Below are 15,122 nucleotides of genomic sequence, written 5' to 3' on the forward strand. Positions count from 1 at the left end.
TAAGTGGGAGATTGCCTTATTTTGTGACCCTCCAAGACAGACAATAAAGGGGTAATGGTGACCACCGCCCCACTTCCCTGACAATCCATTTTAGAAACTCACAGAGAGGATCTGAAATAAGAACATTTACACCATGTTAAGGGTCTATGTATGGCCTCCCGATCTGCCTTTCCTTCTTACCACCTCTTGGCACACCAGGCTTCAGCCAAGTGAGTCATCTGCTGCCACTTGTCCAGCATTCTCTTCCCTTCCTCTGTTCACAGTGTCCTCTCCATCTGGAACGGCCTCTAGTCATCTTCCTATTTTCAAATATCACCCATCCCTCATGCTCCAAACAGCATGCCACTTCCTGGAGTTTGCCCTTATCACTCAATGAAAAGGAATCTTGCCTTTCATTCTGTATTTCAGTCAAGTGTATACTAATGGCAACCAAAGCCAGTTTGATTTTCTCCTGCCTCAGTGTGATGCCAACCTAACAGACACTTAACACCACAGCACAGGCAAAAGCAAACCTAGACATTACCACACAAAAGGGCATGTTTTGCTAACTTGATAACAATACATTTTACGAAAAGCTTTCTCTTCCAGGAAAGAATCCCAGTGTACTCATTGTGGAAGATGGCATTTAACCACCCTTATGAGGTCTTGAAGCCTCCAGTGTGTGAGGGAGGGTGGGCGCAGGAAGGTGGGTGTGGAGAGCACAGGACTGTTAAACAGCTTAGGCAGAGAGGAGACAAGGGAGAGCCTAAGCAGGGAGGGGGCGGCAGGGAGACACAGCTGGCTTTCCGGCCCCAGCGCCCACTGTGTCTTCCCAGAGAGGAGAAAATGTCTTCCCGTACAAGTTCGCATTCCCCCTTCTACAAACAAAACGCTAGAAAAAACAACCCTTTCTTTTATGAGTTACTGATTTCTAACCACTGTGGGTCTGGATGTCCAAGAAGCCATTGTTTTAGGACGGACTCTGAGCGATCAAGATTTTCAGCAGTTCAGCTAAGGTAACCAGGCCTGTGCCTTTGTAGTTCACATGTTTAAAAAACACTTAAGCAAAATCGAGTCGTGGCTTCTAAGTTATGACTGGCACCATATACGAGGTATAGACAGTAACTAAATCCCACAAGGACTTATTCAAAGGGAACAACTCTTTTTCCTATGCCACAATTAGCTTTATCATTCATTTGGGTTCAAATGCTTTTCGTGGGCTTCAAGCACATAGAGCCACCTTATGAATAAATCTAGCTCCTCTGTTTTTCATTACTTTTTACATCTACATTTCAAATGTATCTTCCTATCACTAACACTAATAAATATCTGAAGGCTTTCAGACCTCCCCTACTAGAGAACGTCATATCAATAAGGTCATAGAACAGAATTTTAAACAAGGTAAGTACAATAAACACTCTCATGAAAATAGCTTTGAGGCACTTGGGCAATCTGAATGCTGACTACACATTTGATAGTTTTAGAAAACCATTGTTAACTTTTCAGATGTCCTGATAATGACATAATTAGGTTTAATAAATGGACAGAGATCTCATGGTGCACCCTGCTCCCCTAGCCTCAAGAGGCTGAGGCAGGAGGCTCATGGACAGTTCAAGACAAGTAAGGCTTTACCACAGAAGAGCCACTAATAACAAAAACTCAGCCCATCCCTTTAAAAAAAACCACAAATATTTATGATGCATAAAATTCACACCTTCAGCGTAACTTTATTGTCTAAACAGCAAATAACAAAATTGGTATGTTACCTTAGACCAAAACGCTAAGTTACTTGTATCAAATTAAAAAGCATTTGAAAGACTGAATTAATTGTAAGCTTCTCTACCTTCAGTAAATTACAATAATTCAAACTAGATAATAAAGCTACTCAAGAAGCAGACTAACAGACTACCCCATGTGAACATCCTCATGGCTCAACCCTTCCAGACTGGGTTCAGACCGCAATTCCCCAACTGAGCCAGAGGATCAAGCAAAAGACCGTGGGTCAGTACAGCACAGAGCCTGGCATCAAGTGCCTGCAATTCTAACACTCTTGAAGGCGAGAGGAGGATTGTGAGTTCAAGGCCAGCAGGGCCACTTACAAAGTTCCGTGCTACATATCAAGATTCACTCGCAAAAAGGCAGGGCATTGGAGTTGCAAATTAGAATGCTACTCCTAGAGTCACAATTTGCCTGTGGTTGCATGGGTGGCAGTTTGTGGTTAGCCTACTGCATGCAAACAGCACTTGGGTATAGAGCATCCATCCAGAGGTTCTAGAGATCATGCAGTCCAAGCTCCGCATTTTCAGAAGACAAGGACCAGCAACTCTCTAAGTCATCCAAGATCACGTGACTAGCTAGGAGAGCCCATTGCCATTTTCATCACATATAAAACAACAACAACAACAAAAAATTATAAGGTAGGGACTTTTTAAATTACATTAACAAATCAAAATTAAGTTAAAATTAAAAAAAAAAAAACCACACATGAAAGACATGAAACAAATCACTCTCCTATATTCACTCAAAGTTCATTCAGTGAGAGTCTACTATGTAGCAGGCCCTTGGCAAGATTCTAGGTTCCTGATAGGACAGATGAGGAAGGCAGGCATTATATAGCCAGGCAATGCTAAAGCCTAGCAGACTGCTAGGCATGGAAGCAATGCCCATCAGCAGTTTCTTCAGCAGCAGCCTAAGACTGAAGGGTCACAGGTTCAAGGTAGGTGTGGGCAATTTAGCAAGAACCTGCTTCAGAATAAAAATGTAAAAGGAGTGCGGATATATTTCAACGGTAGATGCCCATGGCCCTGGGCTCAGTCCCCACAACAACAAACTAGCCCTAATGGAGTTCTAATTCATTACTGAAGCATTGACACCCTGGATCCAGCAGTGTCACCCCACACAATCAGCTCTGTACCAATCCCATGCAGCTTCTCCACAACTATGAGCCTGGTAACCAGGCTGTGGACCACATCTTCCATGAGAGTCATTAAATAAGATAGGTCAAGACACATTTTTCAATGTCGACCAGACACAAACCACTAACGAGCACTAGTGAACAAGAGCCACAATCCACTTAGTATAAGATCAATCCTGTCTATACTTCACACGTGGTCCACAGGACATTAAAAGACTGTTAGTCTATATTTCAATAAAGCAATTCAACAGACTACAGCAATACTATGGTTACTAGAGAACAGGGTAACACACAATCCATAATAAATTCTTACAATTAAGAACTAGTTTCTACAAGGAACACACTTTATACATTTAGATTTACAAGATACATGAAGACTATAGATAAAGAACATTAAAGAGTGTAACATTTAATGTACAGGAATTCTAACAGAGAATAGCTTAATAGGAAATGTGTTTGTTTTTCTTTACAGTAGTCTACTTCAATTTTAGCTGGCAAAAAATAAAACACAAGCCAGATATGGGAATTCATGCTTTAAGTCCAGCACTCAGGAAGCTGAGGCAGGAGAATTACCACAAATTAGCACAATGAGTTACAGATGAGACCAGTCTGGACTACAGTATGACACCCCACATCGCAAACAAACCAACACACGTTCTTATTAATAGCCGTATAAATTCAAATAAGCAAATCAAAATACAATGTGCAATGTGTCAAACCATGCCTCTCTTGAGTATCCCAGTTACATGGCTACAGAGTGTGACAGCCCATTAAAACTGTAGTGTCTCTCTCTCCCAGTGAATCTTTCAGAACGCAGTGCACTGCTTCACACCCCACGGCAGTAGACCGTCTGAAAGCAAAAGCACCTCAACTCGGCTTCTCTGCTGCCCACCACACAGAGCTCAGATTTCCCCAGCTTCTGATTGTGTAGGGAGCCCATTCTTTTCTTCAGGGTTCCACGGGCCCCAAGTGGGTCATCTGGCTCTGTCATAGCTTTCCCTTTCAGGACATGCTGTTTCTCTATGTCCTCTTGCTTGGACTGCTTCTAAGGTAAAGCACAAGATCATTCTTGTCTGTTAGTTTTTGTTTGCATGGGTAACCCTTTCTCTGATTTGCTGTAAAGATTTTTCTCTATACCTGAATTGATTAATAGGCTTCTGATTTTGCATCATGGTGTAATTTTTTTCATGTTTCTTCCATCTGGCATTCATTTAACCTCTTAGATGTATAGATTTACAGTTTCCACCCACTTTGGGAAATTACCAGCTGTTATTTCTTCAGACATTTTCCTTCCCTCTTCCTTCCAATCACACACATACGTCAGGTCACCTGAAACTGTCCCACAAGTCACCCATGCAACCTATTTTCACTGGCCTTTTTCCCTCTGTGCATTTCCTCTAGGTAACTTCTATCTCTGGGTCTTTAAGCTTACCATCTATCCCTTCCGTAGTGTTAAATACACAGTTCCTATCAGTGTACAATGCCATTAGATATTGTTACTTTCTTTTTTAAATAATTTAATTATTTTTATGTAAATTGGTATTCTGCCTGCATAGATGTCTGTGTTAAGAGTGTCAGATCTTCTAGAGTTAGAATTACAGACAGTTGTGAGCTTCCATGTGGGTGTTGGGAATAGAACCTGGGTCTTTTGGAAGAATAGGCAGTGCTCTTAACTGCTGAGCCATCTCTCCAGCCTTAGATATTATTTTCATGTTGAATAACAGATGAGTCATGTTTTTCATGTCTTTAATATGCTCATAGTTTACTTCTTGAACATATGGAATATGTTTTTCAAAACTGTTTCAATGTTCCTTACCAACATTAACATCTGTTTCTACAGATTGGCTTTTCTTCTCATTATGAAGTATATTTTCTACTTTTTTGCATGTATATTAGCTTTCAATGTGAGATGGGCTGAATGATACGCATGGATCATGTAACACAAATTTTGTTTTATGTGTGTGTGTGCTTATCTCCATATAGATATATACACACCCTGGCATTTCTTAAACTTCTGAGAACAGTTATTTGAAACTTAAATTACTAGAAAGAGCAATTTGGGAAACACTGGCAGACCCTTTGGGGTCTTAACTGTATTAGGTAGGACCCAAGAAAGATTTAGCCTAGAGCTACTTTGCTCCATTAATGAAGGAATGCCCTCTTAAGTATTTGATCTGACTCACTTCCCGTGTGAAAACCATTCTGTGCATGTCCTTTAGTTTGCTGTTGCTGCCCTCAGACAGGCGAACTCCGGTCCCTCTACCCCAGCAGTATTTCTGGGCTATCAGTGTTTCAGGCCAAGTTAGAATCTGACAGAGCCAAGATGGTGTAGCCAAACGCCCCGGAATGGGGCTCTTCTGTTCGGGGAGAGGCTCCGTCTTCCTTCTTTATTTGCGCACAGCACAGTGGGAGGAAATGAAGGCAAGTGGGCCCGCTGACTTGCCCCTGCACATGCTTCCTGCTACTGCTTCAGACCCAGGGCCTGGGCCCATTTTTTTTTTTTTTTCTTTTTTCTTTTTTTAAGTAGATGTTAATGGCACTTTTTGCTTTCTCCTAAATATGTACATTCTATTTGTTTTATTTATAAAAAGAACTTCACAATTTTAACATAAGATAGCAAGTCTAAATTTCATTTTATACTTAAAAAGTCAACTCTTAAGTCACTTCTTCCTGTATCTGTTCTTAAAAAATAGGATACTGCAACTTATCTAAAGGGCAACCGTGCTGACTGACAGCATCTGGCGGTTTAAAAGCATGCACTGCTTATCATTGCTGCTTATTACACTTATCACCCAAACTCTACAAGCTGACATTCAATCTGGCCCAGCAAAACAATTAGGTTCTTAATGGCCACACTTTAAAATCTAACCATACTTCTATATACTAACAGAGTAATAGTTTATAGGCAAAAATGCAAATGTATTAATTCTCTCACTAGAAAACACTGCCAGCTCCACTTTTAACTACAGGCTTCCTTTCTTTTTTGAGAAGGGACATTTAATTTTTTAAGTTTATTTTTATGTGTCTGAGGGTTGTACCTCCATAGACGTCATGCCAGTTGTTCATGCCTGCTGCCCTGGAGGGCAGAAGAGGCTCTCAGATCCCCTACAGGTATAGTCACAGACGGTTGTAATCTGCCCTGTGGCTGCTGGGAACTGAAGCGAGGTCTGTTGGAAAAAGCAGCCAGTGCTCCTAACTTAGGACAGAGCTCCTTGACTCTCTGTAGTCCCTGCTCTTCCTTGCTCATTTCCTACTCAGAAAACTAAGAGCCATCTCCCCTCAACAGCAGAAACAATCACACTGAAAAATAACCACATGGAAAGGATTCTCTGGAATTTTGGTTATCTGAGGCAGGGTTTCTCTGTGTAGGCCTGGCCGTCCTAGAACTCGCTCTGTAGACCAGGCTGACCTTGAACTCCATCTGCCTAAGCCTCTGCCTCCTGCAGGAGTGCGGGGATTTAAAGGCACGTGCCTCCACCTCCCTGGGAGATTTGTTGTTTAAAGTCACACTTTCCACATATGGAAAACATGGACAGAGCATGACTCACAAGCTTGAAGGAATACAGCACGTGACTGCTGCATCCCCTGAATTACATGAAGAGATGCCTCCTGGCATCTGCAGGGTATTTTAAACTGAAGAAAACGCCAAAGGTTTCAACACGTGTTGCCTATCAGGTAAACTATCAGAGCTTAACACATGACTGCTGTGTATCTATTCCATTAGCCCTGTCTTGGCGAAAGTAGTTCCTGTGGTAAGCGACACATTGTTGTCAAATCTCTATGAAACAGGAATGAGAACAGCGACACAGCAGCTGCTCCCAAGGGGTGAAGCTGCCTGGGACTCAACAAGCATGCTCACCCCATTAGTAACTGTGGCGATTTATTAAGAAAACCAAATATTTCTAATTGTTTGCTTTATTGCTTGACCAGTTGCTGAAGTTATTGGGATTTAAATGTTTATTGTAATCTTGGCACTTGGGTCTGAGGCTGGAGGACTGTTATGAGTTTGAGGCCAGCCTCAAGGTAGAGTGAAATCCCTTTTCAAAAAGTCTTACTGCTGGGGTATATTTAATAAACAGATTTCTCAGATATTCTACAATACAATAAGACATGAAGGTACCATGGAACAACCAAGTTTACAAATCCAGAGCTTAATATTTTGATGGCAGAGTAAACTAGTAAGTAAATTATTTTTGCACTATCATTTTTCCTCAGACTGCAGGTCCACAGAATCAGGACAGTTTACATTCGGCAAAGGTATGTAGGGTATACTATTGGCTTGAAGTAATATGATTCTCACCTCTATAATTATGAAGAATGAGGTAGAAAGGAATTCAGATGCATATCTTGGAGTAAAACTAGGTCCAGAATTAAGTGCTATGGCTTTGCTATCTAATAAGCACATGACTTGAGCCAAGAAATGACCCAAATTATGCTATTCTAAAAAGCTGAAAATTATACCACTGGAAAGATCAAAAAGTGACTTAACTTTGCCATTGTACTAGCATGAGATATCAGAAGGAGCAAGGGCTTTACTTTTAAGAGTTACAATGGATATCATCACATTGGGTTTTGTTTGCTTGCTTTATATTTAGTGTTTATGTTTTTACAATGTTGTGAATTCAAGACTTCACACACACCAAATGACCTTTCTCCTTCATAATCTATTTAAAAAATAGTTGTGAAATTGATTATTTATTTACTGAAGTATGAGATGGACGACAAACCACAAGGTTGCAAATTTAAGGCATGTCTACCTGACAGCTTGTCCTCCTATGAAATTCTTTTTTGGGTGTGTGTTGGGGGGTATGTGTGTCACTCACGCACACTAAAAACATTGAACCACACAAAAAGCATTGGTCTCTTATTAATGAATTCATCTACAGAAAAACATGTACTACTGTAACAGACCAACCACCCATACTTGCTACTTATACTGTCCAAGGTATCTTCCCAGATGACTACGTTGTGCAGCCAAGACTTAGAAAACCATTGGCTCAGACTAGGACACACTGGCTTAGCACTTGGGAGGGTCAGACGTTCTAGGTCATCTTCAGCTACAAAGCAAGTTTGAGACTAGCCTAAGCTATGAGAGACTCTGTCAGAAAAAAACCTGAAACAACAAACAAACAACCCAAACCATCCATGACTGGTTAGGTTGGTATGAGCCTATAAGAACACGATGAGGAATGGTAGATCCTAGTACTTGGGAGGGCACTGACATCTCCCGGAAGGAGATCACCACTTATACACAGTGTGGAGTGAGGTTCAGGAAGACCTTAAGGAACAGGCTGAGGACATGAAATTGTAGCTTAAGAAAACAGGACCACTCTTTGATGTACTATAAAAATGACTGCAGAAGACATTTCTTGCAGATTGATGGGCAGGATGTCCTGAAATCCAGAGGCTGGGAACTTAGGTAAATGTGAAGAGAACACACCCAGATCTTTGGGTCAGTTCCCCGAATGCAGCAGGCATTCAAAATTCTGCAGGTTGTTCTAAAAGCCAAATGTTATACAGGACAACATCTATCTTCATACTACTCCAGACCAAATGTGGAATTAAACTTGTGTGACAGGCCATTACTACATAGCCCAGGAGAGTCTCAAAATCAAGATATTTCTGCGTCTGCCTCCTGAGTGCTGGGGTTACAGATATGTAACATTAACACTAGCACTTAATGAATTTTATAAGGCAATTTATATAGAAAGAATAAAGTTAGCTCCTAGAGATTAATATTTTATTATTACATAGTAGGGTACCTACAGGTAACAATGTTCTATAAGAATTAGAAGAAAGGGTTTTGCATGTCTTCACCATAATGGCAAATGTCCAACATTATACAATGTATAAATGTGTTGAAACATCATGTGATGTAGCTACATGTGTAACTGTTATGTTTCTCTATATCAATTAAAACTCAAAATACATTTTAAGTGTTATTGTAGAGTTCATATAAAAGATAACACATCCAAGAAAGTTTGTATCCATTTATGTTAGCTTTACAGAGAGAAGTATTCAAACTTCCCTGTCCTCTGAGAATTACTTACATACCTTAAATCCAAAGAAGACAAAATTAAGAAACAATTAAGCTACAAATGTTAGTTTGCCTTAGTATGCAGTACTTACTTTCAATTCCCAGCAGTAAAAATATATAGTTAAGATAATACTTTAATATTATTCTACCTCATAACTAATGCCCCAAATAGATGTTTCAGTCTTTTAAAAACCATTATTTGGAATAAAAGATAACTACTAGAGGTTTTAGAAGTATGATTATTCTTCAATTTTCTAGCCTTAACTTATAGCAATAACTTGAAAAACTACAGATAATTTATAATTTGAAAGCTCCACAGTGACTTCCCTTTGCAATTATGAGTAACCACAATTTAAAAATATACTAGAACTTAGGCATTAATAACTCAGGTAATGTCAACCAAAACATTTTAAATTACTAACCTGAAGCGATACATTGTTTATGATCTAATAAAGCTTGCTTGAAAGTCAGAATGCAAAGCCAACCACAGCCATAGGGGCCAGGCAGTGATGGTACACACCTTTATCCCAGCAACCACACTAGTTAGCCATAGAGGCTGGGCGGTGGTGGTGTACACCTTTAATCCCAGCACTAGAGAGAGCTATAAGAAGGAGCTCAGGGTCTCAGGCGGGTATTTAGTATTTAGTCGTAAGCATTCACTCTCCAGCACACTGAGGACTCGTGGGGACAGGATCGCCCTTTCAGTCTCAGGTAGAGTGAGAGCTAGTGGCTGGCTGCTTTGTTTTTCTATCTTCACCTTGAGGGTCTCTGGGTTTGTAGTATTCAGAGTGCACTAAGCAGAGCTCTCTGTTCTCATGCTTTTCTGTCAGGGTTCATTAGTGTAAGTGCATCTACGGTATGAAACCGTATGCTGTGTGGGTGAACACTGGAGCATGGCCTTTTCACTTTATTAAATCATAAAACCACCAGGCGGTAGTGGCACACGCCTGCACATCCCAACACTCGGGAGGCAGAGGCAGATGGATTTCTGTGAGTTCAAGGCCTGCCTGGTCTACAGAGCTAGTTCCAGAACATCTAGGGCTATTATACAGACAAACCCTGTCTCAAAAAAACAAAACAAAACAAAAAACAAAAACAAAACAAAAAAACAAAACCCAAAACCATAAAAACCAATTTCGAGCAATGATGTTCATACTGAATATTACTTAACCTTTTTCTTGGAATGTATCTAGTCCCTTGCCTCTCCCTTCAAGCCATGTTACTGTATGTACAAGAAAAAATATATATGTATAAATACATATACACATATAAACATATATATATATATGAACATATGTATGTTTTGTATTAACCTTTGCTTAAGAGTTGTTCATTATGTCACTATTATTTTCCCTACCAGTATAAAATTTTACTCAGGTTACACCTGAACCAATATGAAAATCATATATGCATAGGTCAGGACATTATGCTCTTTACTTATTGAGTCTAAAGAAAGAGTAGTATTTAAAATATTTATGGCTTATAATGAATGTTTTTCAAACATTATTGTGTGTATACATGTGTGTTTATATATGTATACACACATAGTAATATATAATATGCATTATACAATGCACACACACATACACACATATCTGTATACATATATATGAGTATGCATGTGAGAATGCACGGAGGCCGAGGTTGATATAAGGCATTTTCCTTTGTTGCTCTCCATATTATTTTTGAGACAGACTCTTTGCCTAAGAACTGATACACGATCTGACCTGAAAGCTCCAGGCCTTCGTGAGGGTGATGGGAACCACACAAAGCCCCTGTGCGAGCATCTCCAGCCCAAACAAGACTGCTCAATAAACAACCCAAGGGAAGTGTAACCCAGAAGCTAGGGTGCTCAGCTGTGGAAGTACTTGCATGAAGCCCTGAGTTCTAGCCCCACCACTGCACAAACCTAGCACGGTAGTGCCTGCCTGTATTCCCAGCACTCAGGGTATGCAGCTAGGGGCATCTGTAGTTCAATGGCGTTGGCTACATCATGGGGGCTCGGGTTATAACAGAAAATCTGTTTGAGAAACATTACACTTGAGATGACCCCAAACTGGTCATCTGAAGCATGGGGTACATTGAGATGTCTCTGCAGGTAAAAAGCATTTACCATGAAGCCCCAAGACCTGGGTTCTATCCCTGAACACATATAGTAGGAGGAGAGAACCTACGCCCACAAGCTGACCTCTGACCTCCACATGTACCTACCCCCACTTACACACAAGTAAATAATTAAATGTAAAAATTAAAGAATAAAGCATAATGTTAATTAGTATTTTTTATTTTCATCCATTTCCCACAAATTAACCCAAACTTCGTGTGTGTGTGTGTGTGTGTCTGTGTGTGTCTGTGTGTCTGTGTGTGTCTTTGTCTGTATATGTAAACAACAACAAAAATAAGGGTTCAACTTGATAAGATACACAAAAACCTATAACATAATATCGTTATTATGCAAAATTCTACGCATTACAGATGTCAAGCAAGCTGTCTTATTGGGTTAATATAGTAAGACATAAATGCAACAACATTTTACAAAAAGGTACACTTCTAGAGCAGAATACAGGGGAAACAAAATCCTGTCAGCAAAATCTGCACCTCCCGAACCACCGTCTCCCAAACAAAACCTAAGTCTGAGTTTACAGGAAATAAGGGTTCATCCAAATTAAGTAAAAGAATAAATCCATCAGATAAAATTCAGTAAGGCTTCCATGGATATATATACATATGAGAACTCTTGAGAGTTACAAACCAAAACAGATCATAATCAGTTAGGTTAAAACACGTGACTTACAGAGCACAGCCACAGCCCCAGACTCGAACATGAGACATTCTTCCTTATGCCGAGTTTCCACTATGAGGCTGAAGGGTGGGGGATCCAGTTTGTGGTAGATGCGGAACCCTTTGCTGAACGCCATTCTCCTTTCTTCAGAGGCAGCCCTGTGAAGCCAAGCCAAGTCAAGCCGATGGCCTGCCAGACACCCAGCGGTCCCTCCCTGCCAAGTTTGATGGGGGTGGGGGGGTGGAGGAAGAGAGAAACCAGGGGTGAACCATTCATTCCAAAAGATAAGGCGTCGCCAAATTTTCACCAAAAGGCAAAAGGAAACGGCTTCCAATTCTCAAGCTAGGGCCAGGCGAGGCAGGGCTGGTCCTGGCGTGGGTTAAGGTGGATTTCCCATTTATGTTTACGCACAGGGAAAACGTGGAGTGCGTCCTCGGTTCTCGGTTGGGGCTGTCGATCGGCTTCCTGCTTCCCGATCTGTCACCAGTGAAGGGAACCGCTGGGGCACCGAGGCTGCTCTACCTACCTAGCTGCTCATCTGTCTATCCCCGATCTGCCTGGGGGAGGGCGGGCAGGGGCGGGAGCCTCGCAGGTGCCGCGGGCCACGGTGACCAAGGCGCCCGCCGCGGCTCGGGTTCCGGCGTAGCCGGGGAAACGGGGGCACCGCACAGCCCGGCGCCTCCCCTGCGCGCCCCGGGAGCCGCCCGGGAGCCTGCGCGGCCCGCGTGCCTTCCCGCCCGCGCGGTGACAGCCGCTGTCAGCGCCGCCACCCGCCGCTCGCGCCCCGCGGCCGCCGCCTCTCACCGCTCGCGCCCCGGCCGCCGCCGCTCAGGAAGCGTCCGCCCGCCCTGCCGGCCGGGGATGTGGCCGCCCCCGCCCCGCCCGGCCGCCCCCGCCCCGCCGCCGCCCCGCCGCCGCCGCCGCCTCACCTCTCCCTCCGGCTCCTCCTCCTCCCGCAGCCGCCGCCGCCGCCGCCGCCGCTCCAGCCGCCCGAGGCGTCACTTCCGCTCCAGCAGGCCCGGCTCTTCCGCATTGCGCCGCTGCCGGGGGCGGAAGGCCCGCCCCTCGGGGTGAAGGGGCGGGGCCGCTTCCGCCCGCGCGAGGCCACCCTGGTGCTGCGGCCGCCGCGACCCGGGTCGGTGACGCCTTACGAGGCGGGAGCGGGCGGGCCGCACGGCCGGGGAAGCCGGCACACGGGGCCCGGGCTCCTCGCCTGGAGCGGCCCGAGCGCGCGGGCGACGCGGAGGGAGTGCGGGAAGGGCTGAGCCGGGGCCGGGGCCGAGGAGGGAGGGCTGCGAGCCAGCCGCGCGCCGCGGTGCCTGCAGAGCTGTCCATGGTGCCGGGCGTCGGGCCCGCAGGGCTCAGCTGAACGCCCTGCAGCGAGGACGGACGCAGGGCATCCGCAGCCAGGAGCTCAAGGCAGTTAGCAGAGCGTGGCTGTCACTTAGTGATGGAGCGGCTGCCAGCCGTGGGGGTTTACACTGCTCTCATACCATTTTTAGCCCCCTCAACGCATCATGCCTATGATTTTGTGTGCGGCAGAATTAGAATCCTGCTTCCATTAAGAGACCAAAATGGAAGAAAGATGTAGTTAATAGGGCTTTGAAAGGGAACTGAAAACCCGAGGAACCCAACATTTGTACTTCCACTTGCTTTATCCTACTCTCTTCCCCTTTTTTGCATTCTTCTCTAAGCACAATTTATGATGCGTTGCACGAAATTATTTCCTCTAACAGGCTCTATCATGTGACTCAACATTTCTCCATTTTATCGAAGACAAATCCACCCTGGTTTCAAAATACTAATCCACAAGCCACTTGATCTTTTCACTTACTCTCCTTAGAAAAACGTTTGTTGTTTGCTGTGGTTACAGTAACAAGCTTACATTGATAATTAAAAATGCGTAGTAGACTGTAATTAGACATTTTCCTTTCAAGAAGTGTCCATTTCAGTTGGGGAACAATCCTTGAAGTAAAAAAAAATAGGAGTGGGTGGGAACATACCTGTCAACAATATGCACCAACAAAAAAGGGCTCAGGAGTGAACTGCAGTACCCTGGAGGTGACATTTATTTTTTTTGACTGAGCACAGGCTGGTGTAGCAAGGATTGAACCCAGGACTTCAGGCATACCAGACAGGCATTTTACAAAGTGAGGGTACCCTCAGGCCCAGGGATGTACAATTTTTTGACACTGAAATCACTATCCAGTGGAACTTACACCATAGCCCTTCCTCGAGGGCAATCATGGTATTAGGCTCTATTTAAACAAGCTTTCACTCTGCCTATTGGTGGTGATTCAAACGCCTAGGCCACAATTTCTCAGATTAAACTGGAAAGCTTTCCCAAATCCTTTCAAAATACGACAAAAGCCCAGGATTTGAAAAACACAGTGACCTTTAAGTAGTCCCTTTTATATTTATTACTTTGTTACAGCATTCCCAAATAGCTGTACATTTTTTAGTGAACTGTATCTTTATGGTAGGCTATCTTAAAACGCTTCAGAGGTACAGAAATAGTCTAAAGGTTTGCAGAGAAGCCAATGCCTTCTTGAAAATGAGCAATGAGTGAGGCGTGTGACAAACCATCTCAAAATATTCACACTAATATTTACAAGCCAACAAATGGTGGGTGATTGGACAAAGAAGCCGGAGGTGGTTTGGGACAGTCAGTAGATGACTGTGAGTATGCAGGAGTCCTACAGGAAATCACAAGTACCCTTACAAAGGAGGCAGAAGAGAATCAGATATTTATGAAGTGGCAAGAGGCAAATGGCGGATTAGAAAAGGATAAGCCAAGGGTGAGAACCTTCCTACGACAAACGGCCCTGGCAACACTATTTCCAATCTCTGGCCTTCAGCACTGGAGAGTAACTATTTCAAGATACTCAACTATAACACTGTTACAGCAACTAAGAATTCCCTTTTTAGTGTTCTTTACTCATTTAGGAATGACAAACATGTTGAGACACAAAGACCACTGTTTTAAATGCAGTTCTGTGCTGCATTCACCCGTTACCAGGGTCTCGGGATAGTGTTCAAGCCTCTTCCCAGAAACTAGAAGTCTCAGGACTTATCTAAGAGTTACTTAAAACATACAAGAAGAATGGCTTATAGGACAGCTTGGAAACACATAGTTTAAGGCCTAAATACCTATTTGTGTTTGTTTTAATTCACTGACTTTGAGGATGAGTGTTATAAATTTTAATTCCACTCAGGAGTCCACAAAGTTATAACAAAAAAATCCACCCAGAAGAACTCTGGAGGTAAGACCTGATCCTGCAAACATAAACAAGTAACAGAGGAAGAAGGACATGACACTGTCCTAGGTAAGAGTATGCACTGGCCTGTTAACAGCCTCACTGTACTCTGAAATGGTCCAGACTCAGTCACCAGCAAAAGACAACAAAGGA

At 43.1% G+C, this 15,122-nt stretch overlaps 1 protein-coding gene across 19 annotated transcripts in view; it reads right to left on the reverse strand.

Annotated features, from left to right (window-relative positions):
• The window catches only part of Synj1 (synaptojanin 1), a 68,133-nt gene extending 55,599 nt beyond the window's left edge, over nucleotides 1-12,534 (reverse strand). For all 19 annotated transcript variants that reach the window (XM_051191852.1, XM_051191853.1, XM_051191847.1 and 16 more), the window contains exons 1-2: nucleotides 12,517-12,534; nucleotides 11,725-11,870 (exon numbers count right to left, since the gene is read on the reverse strand). In XM_051191852.1, coding sequence (XP_051047809.1) covers nucleotides 11,725-11,848 — 124 coding nt within the window. In that variant the 5' untranslated portion in view covers nucleotides 11,849-11,870; nucleotides 12,517-12,534. The remainder of the gene's footprint in view (nucleotides 1-11,724; nucleotides 11,871-12,516) is intronic.
• Between the last annotated feature and the right edge of the window lie 2,588 nt (nucleotides 12,535-15,122).

This window comes from Phodopus roborovskii, unplaced genomic scaffold, assembly GCF_943737965.1.
Source record: "Phodopus roborovskii unplaced genomic scaffold, PHOROB, whole genome shotgun sequence".
In the NCBI taxonomy this organism is placed as follows: domain Eukaryota; kingdom Metazoa; phylum Chordata; class Mammalia; order Rodentia; family Cricetidae; genus Phodopus; species Phodopus roborovskii.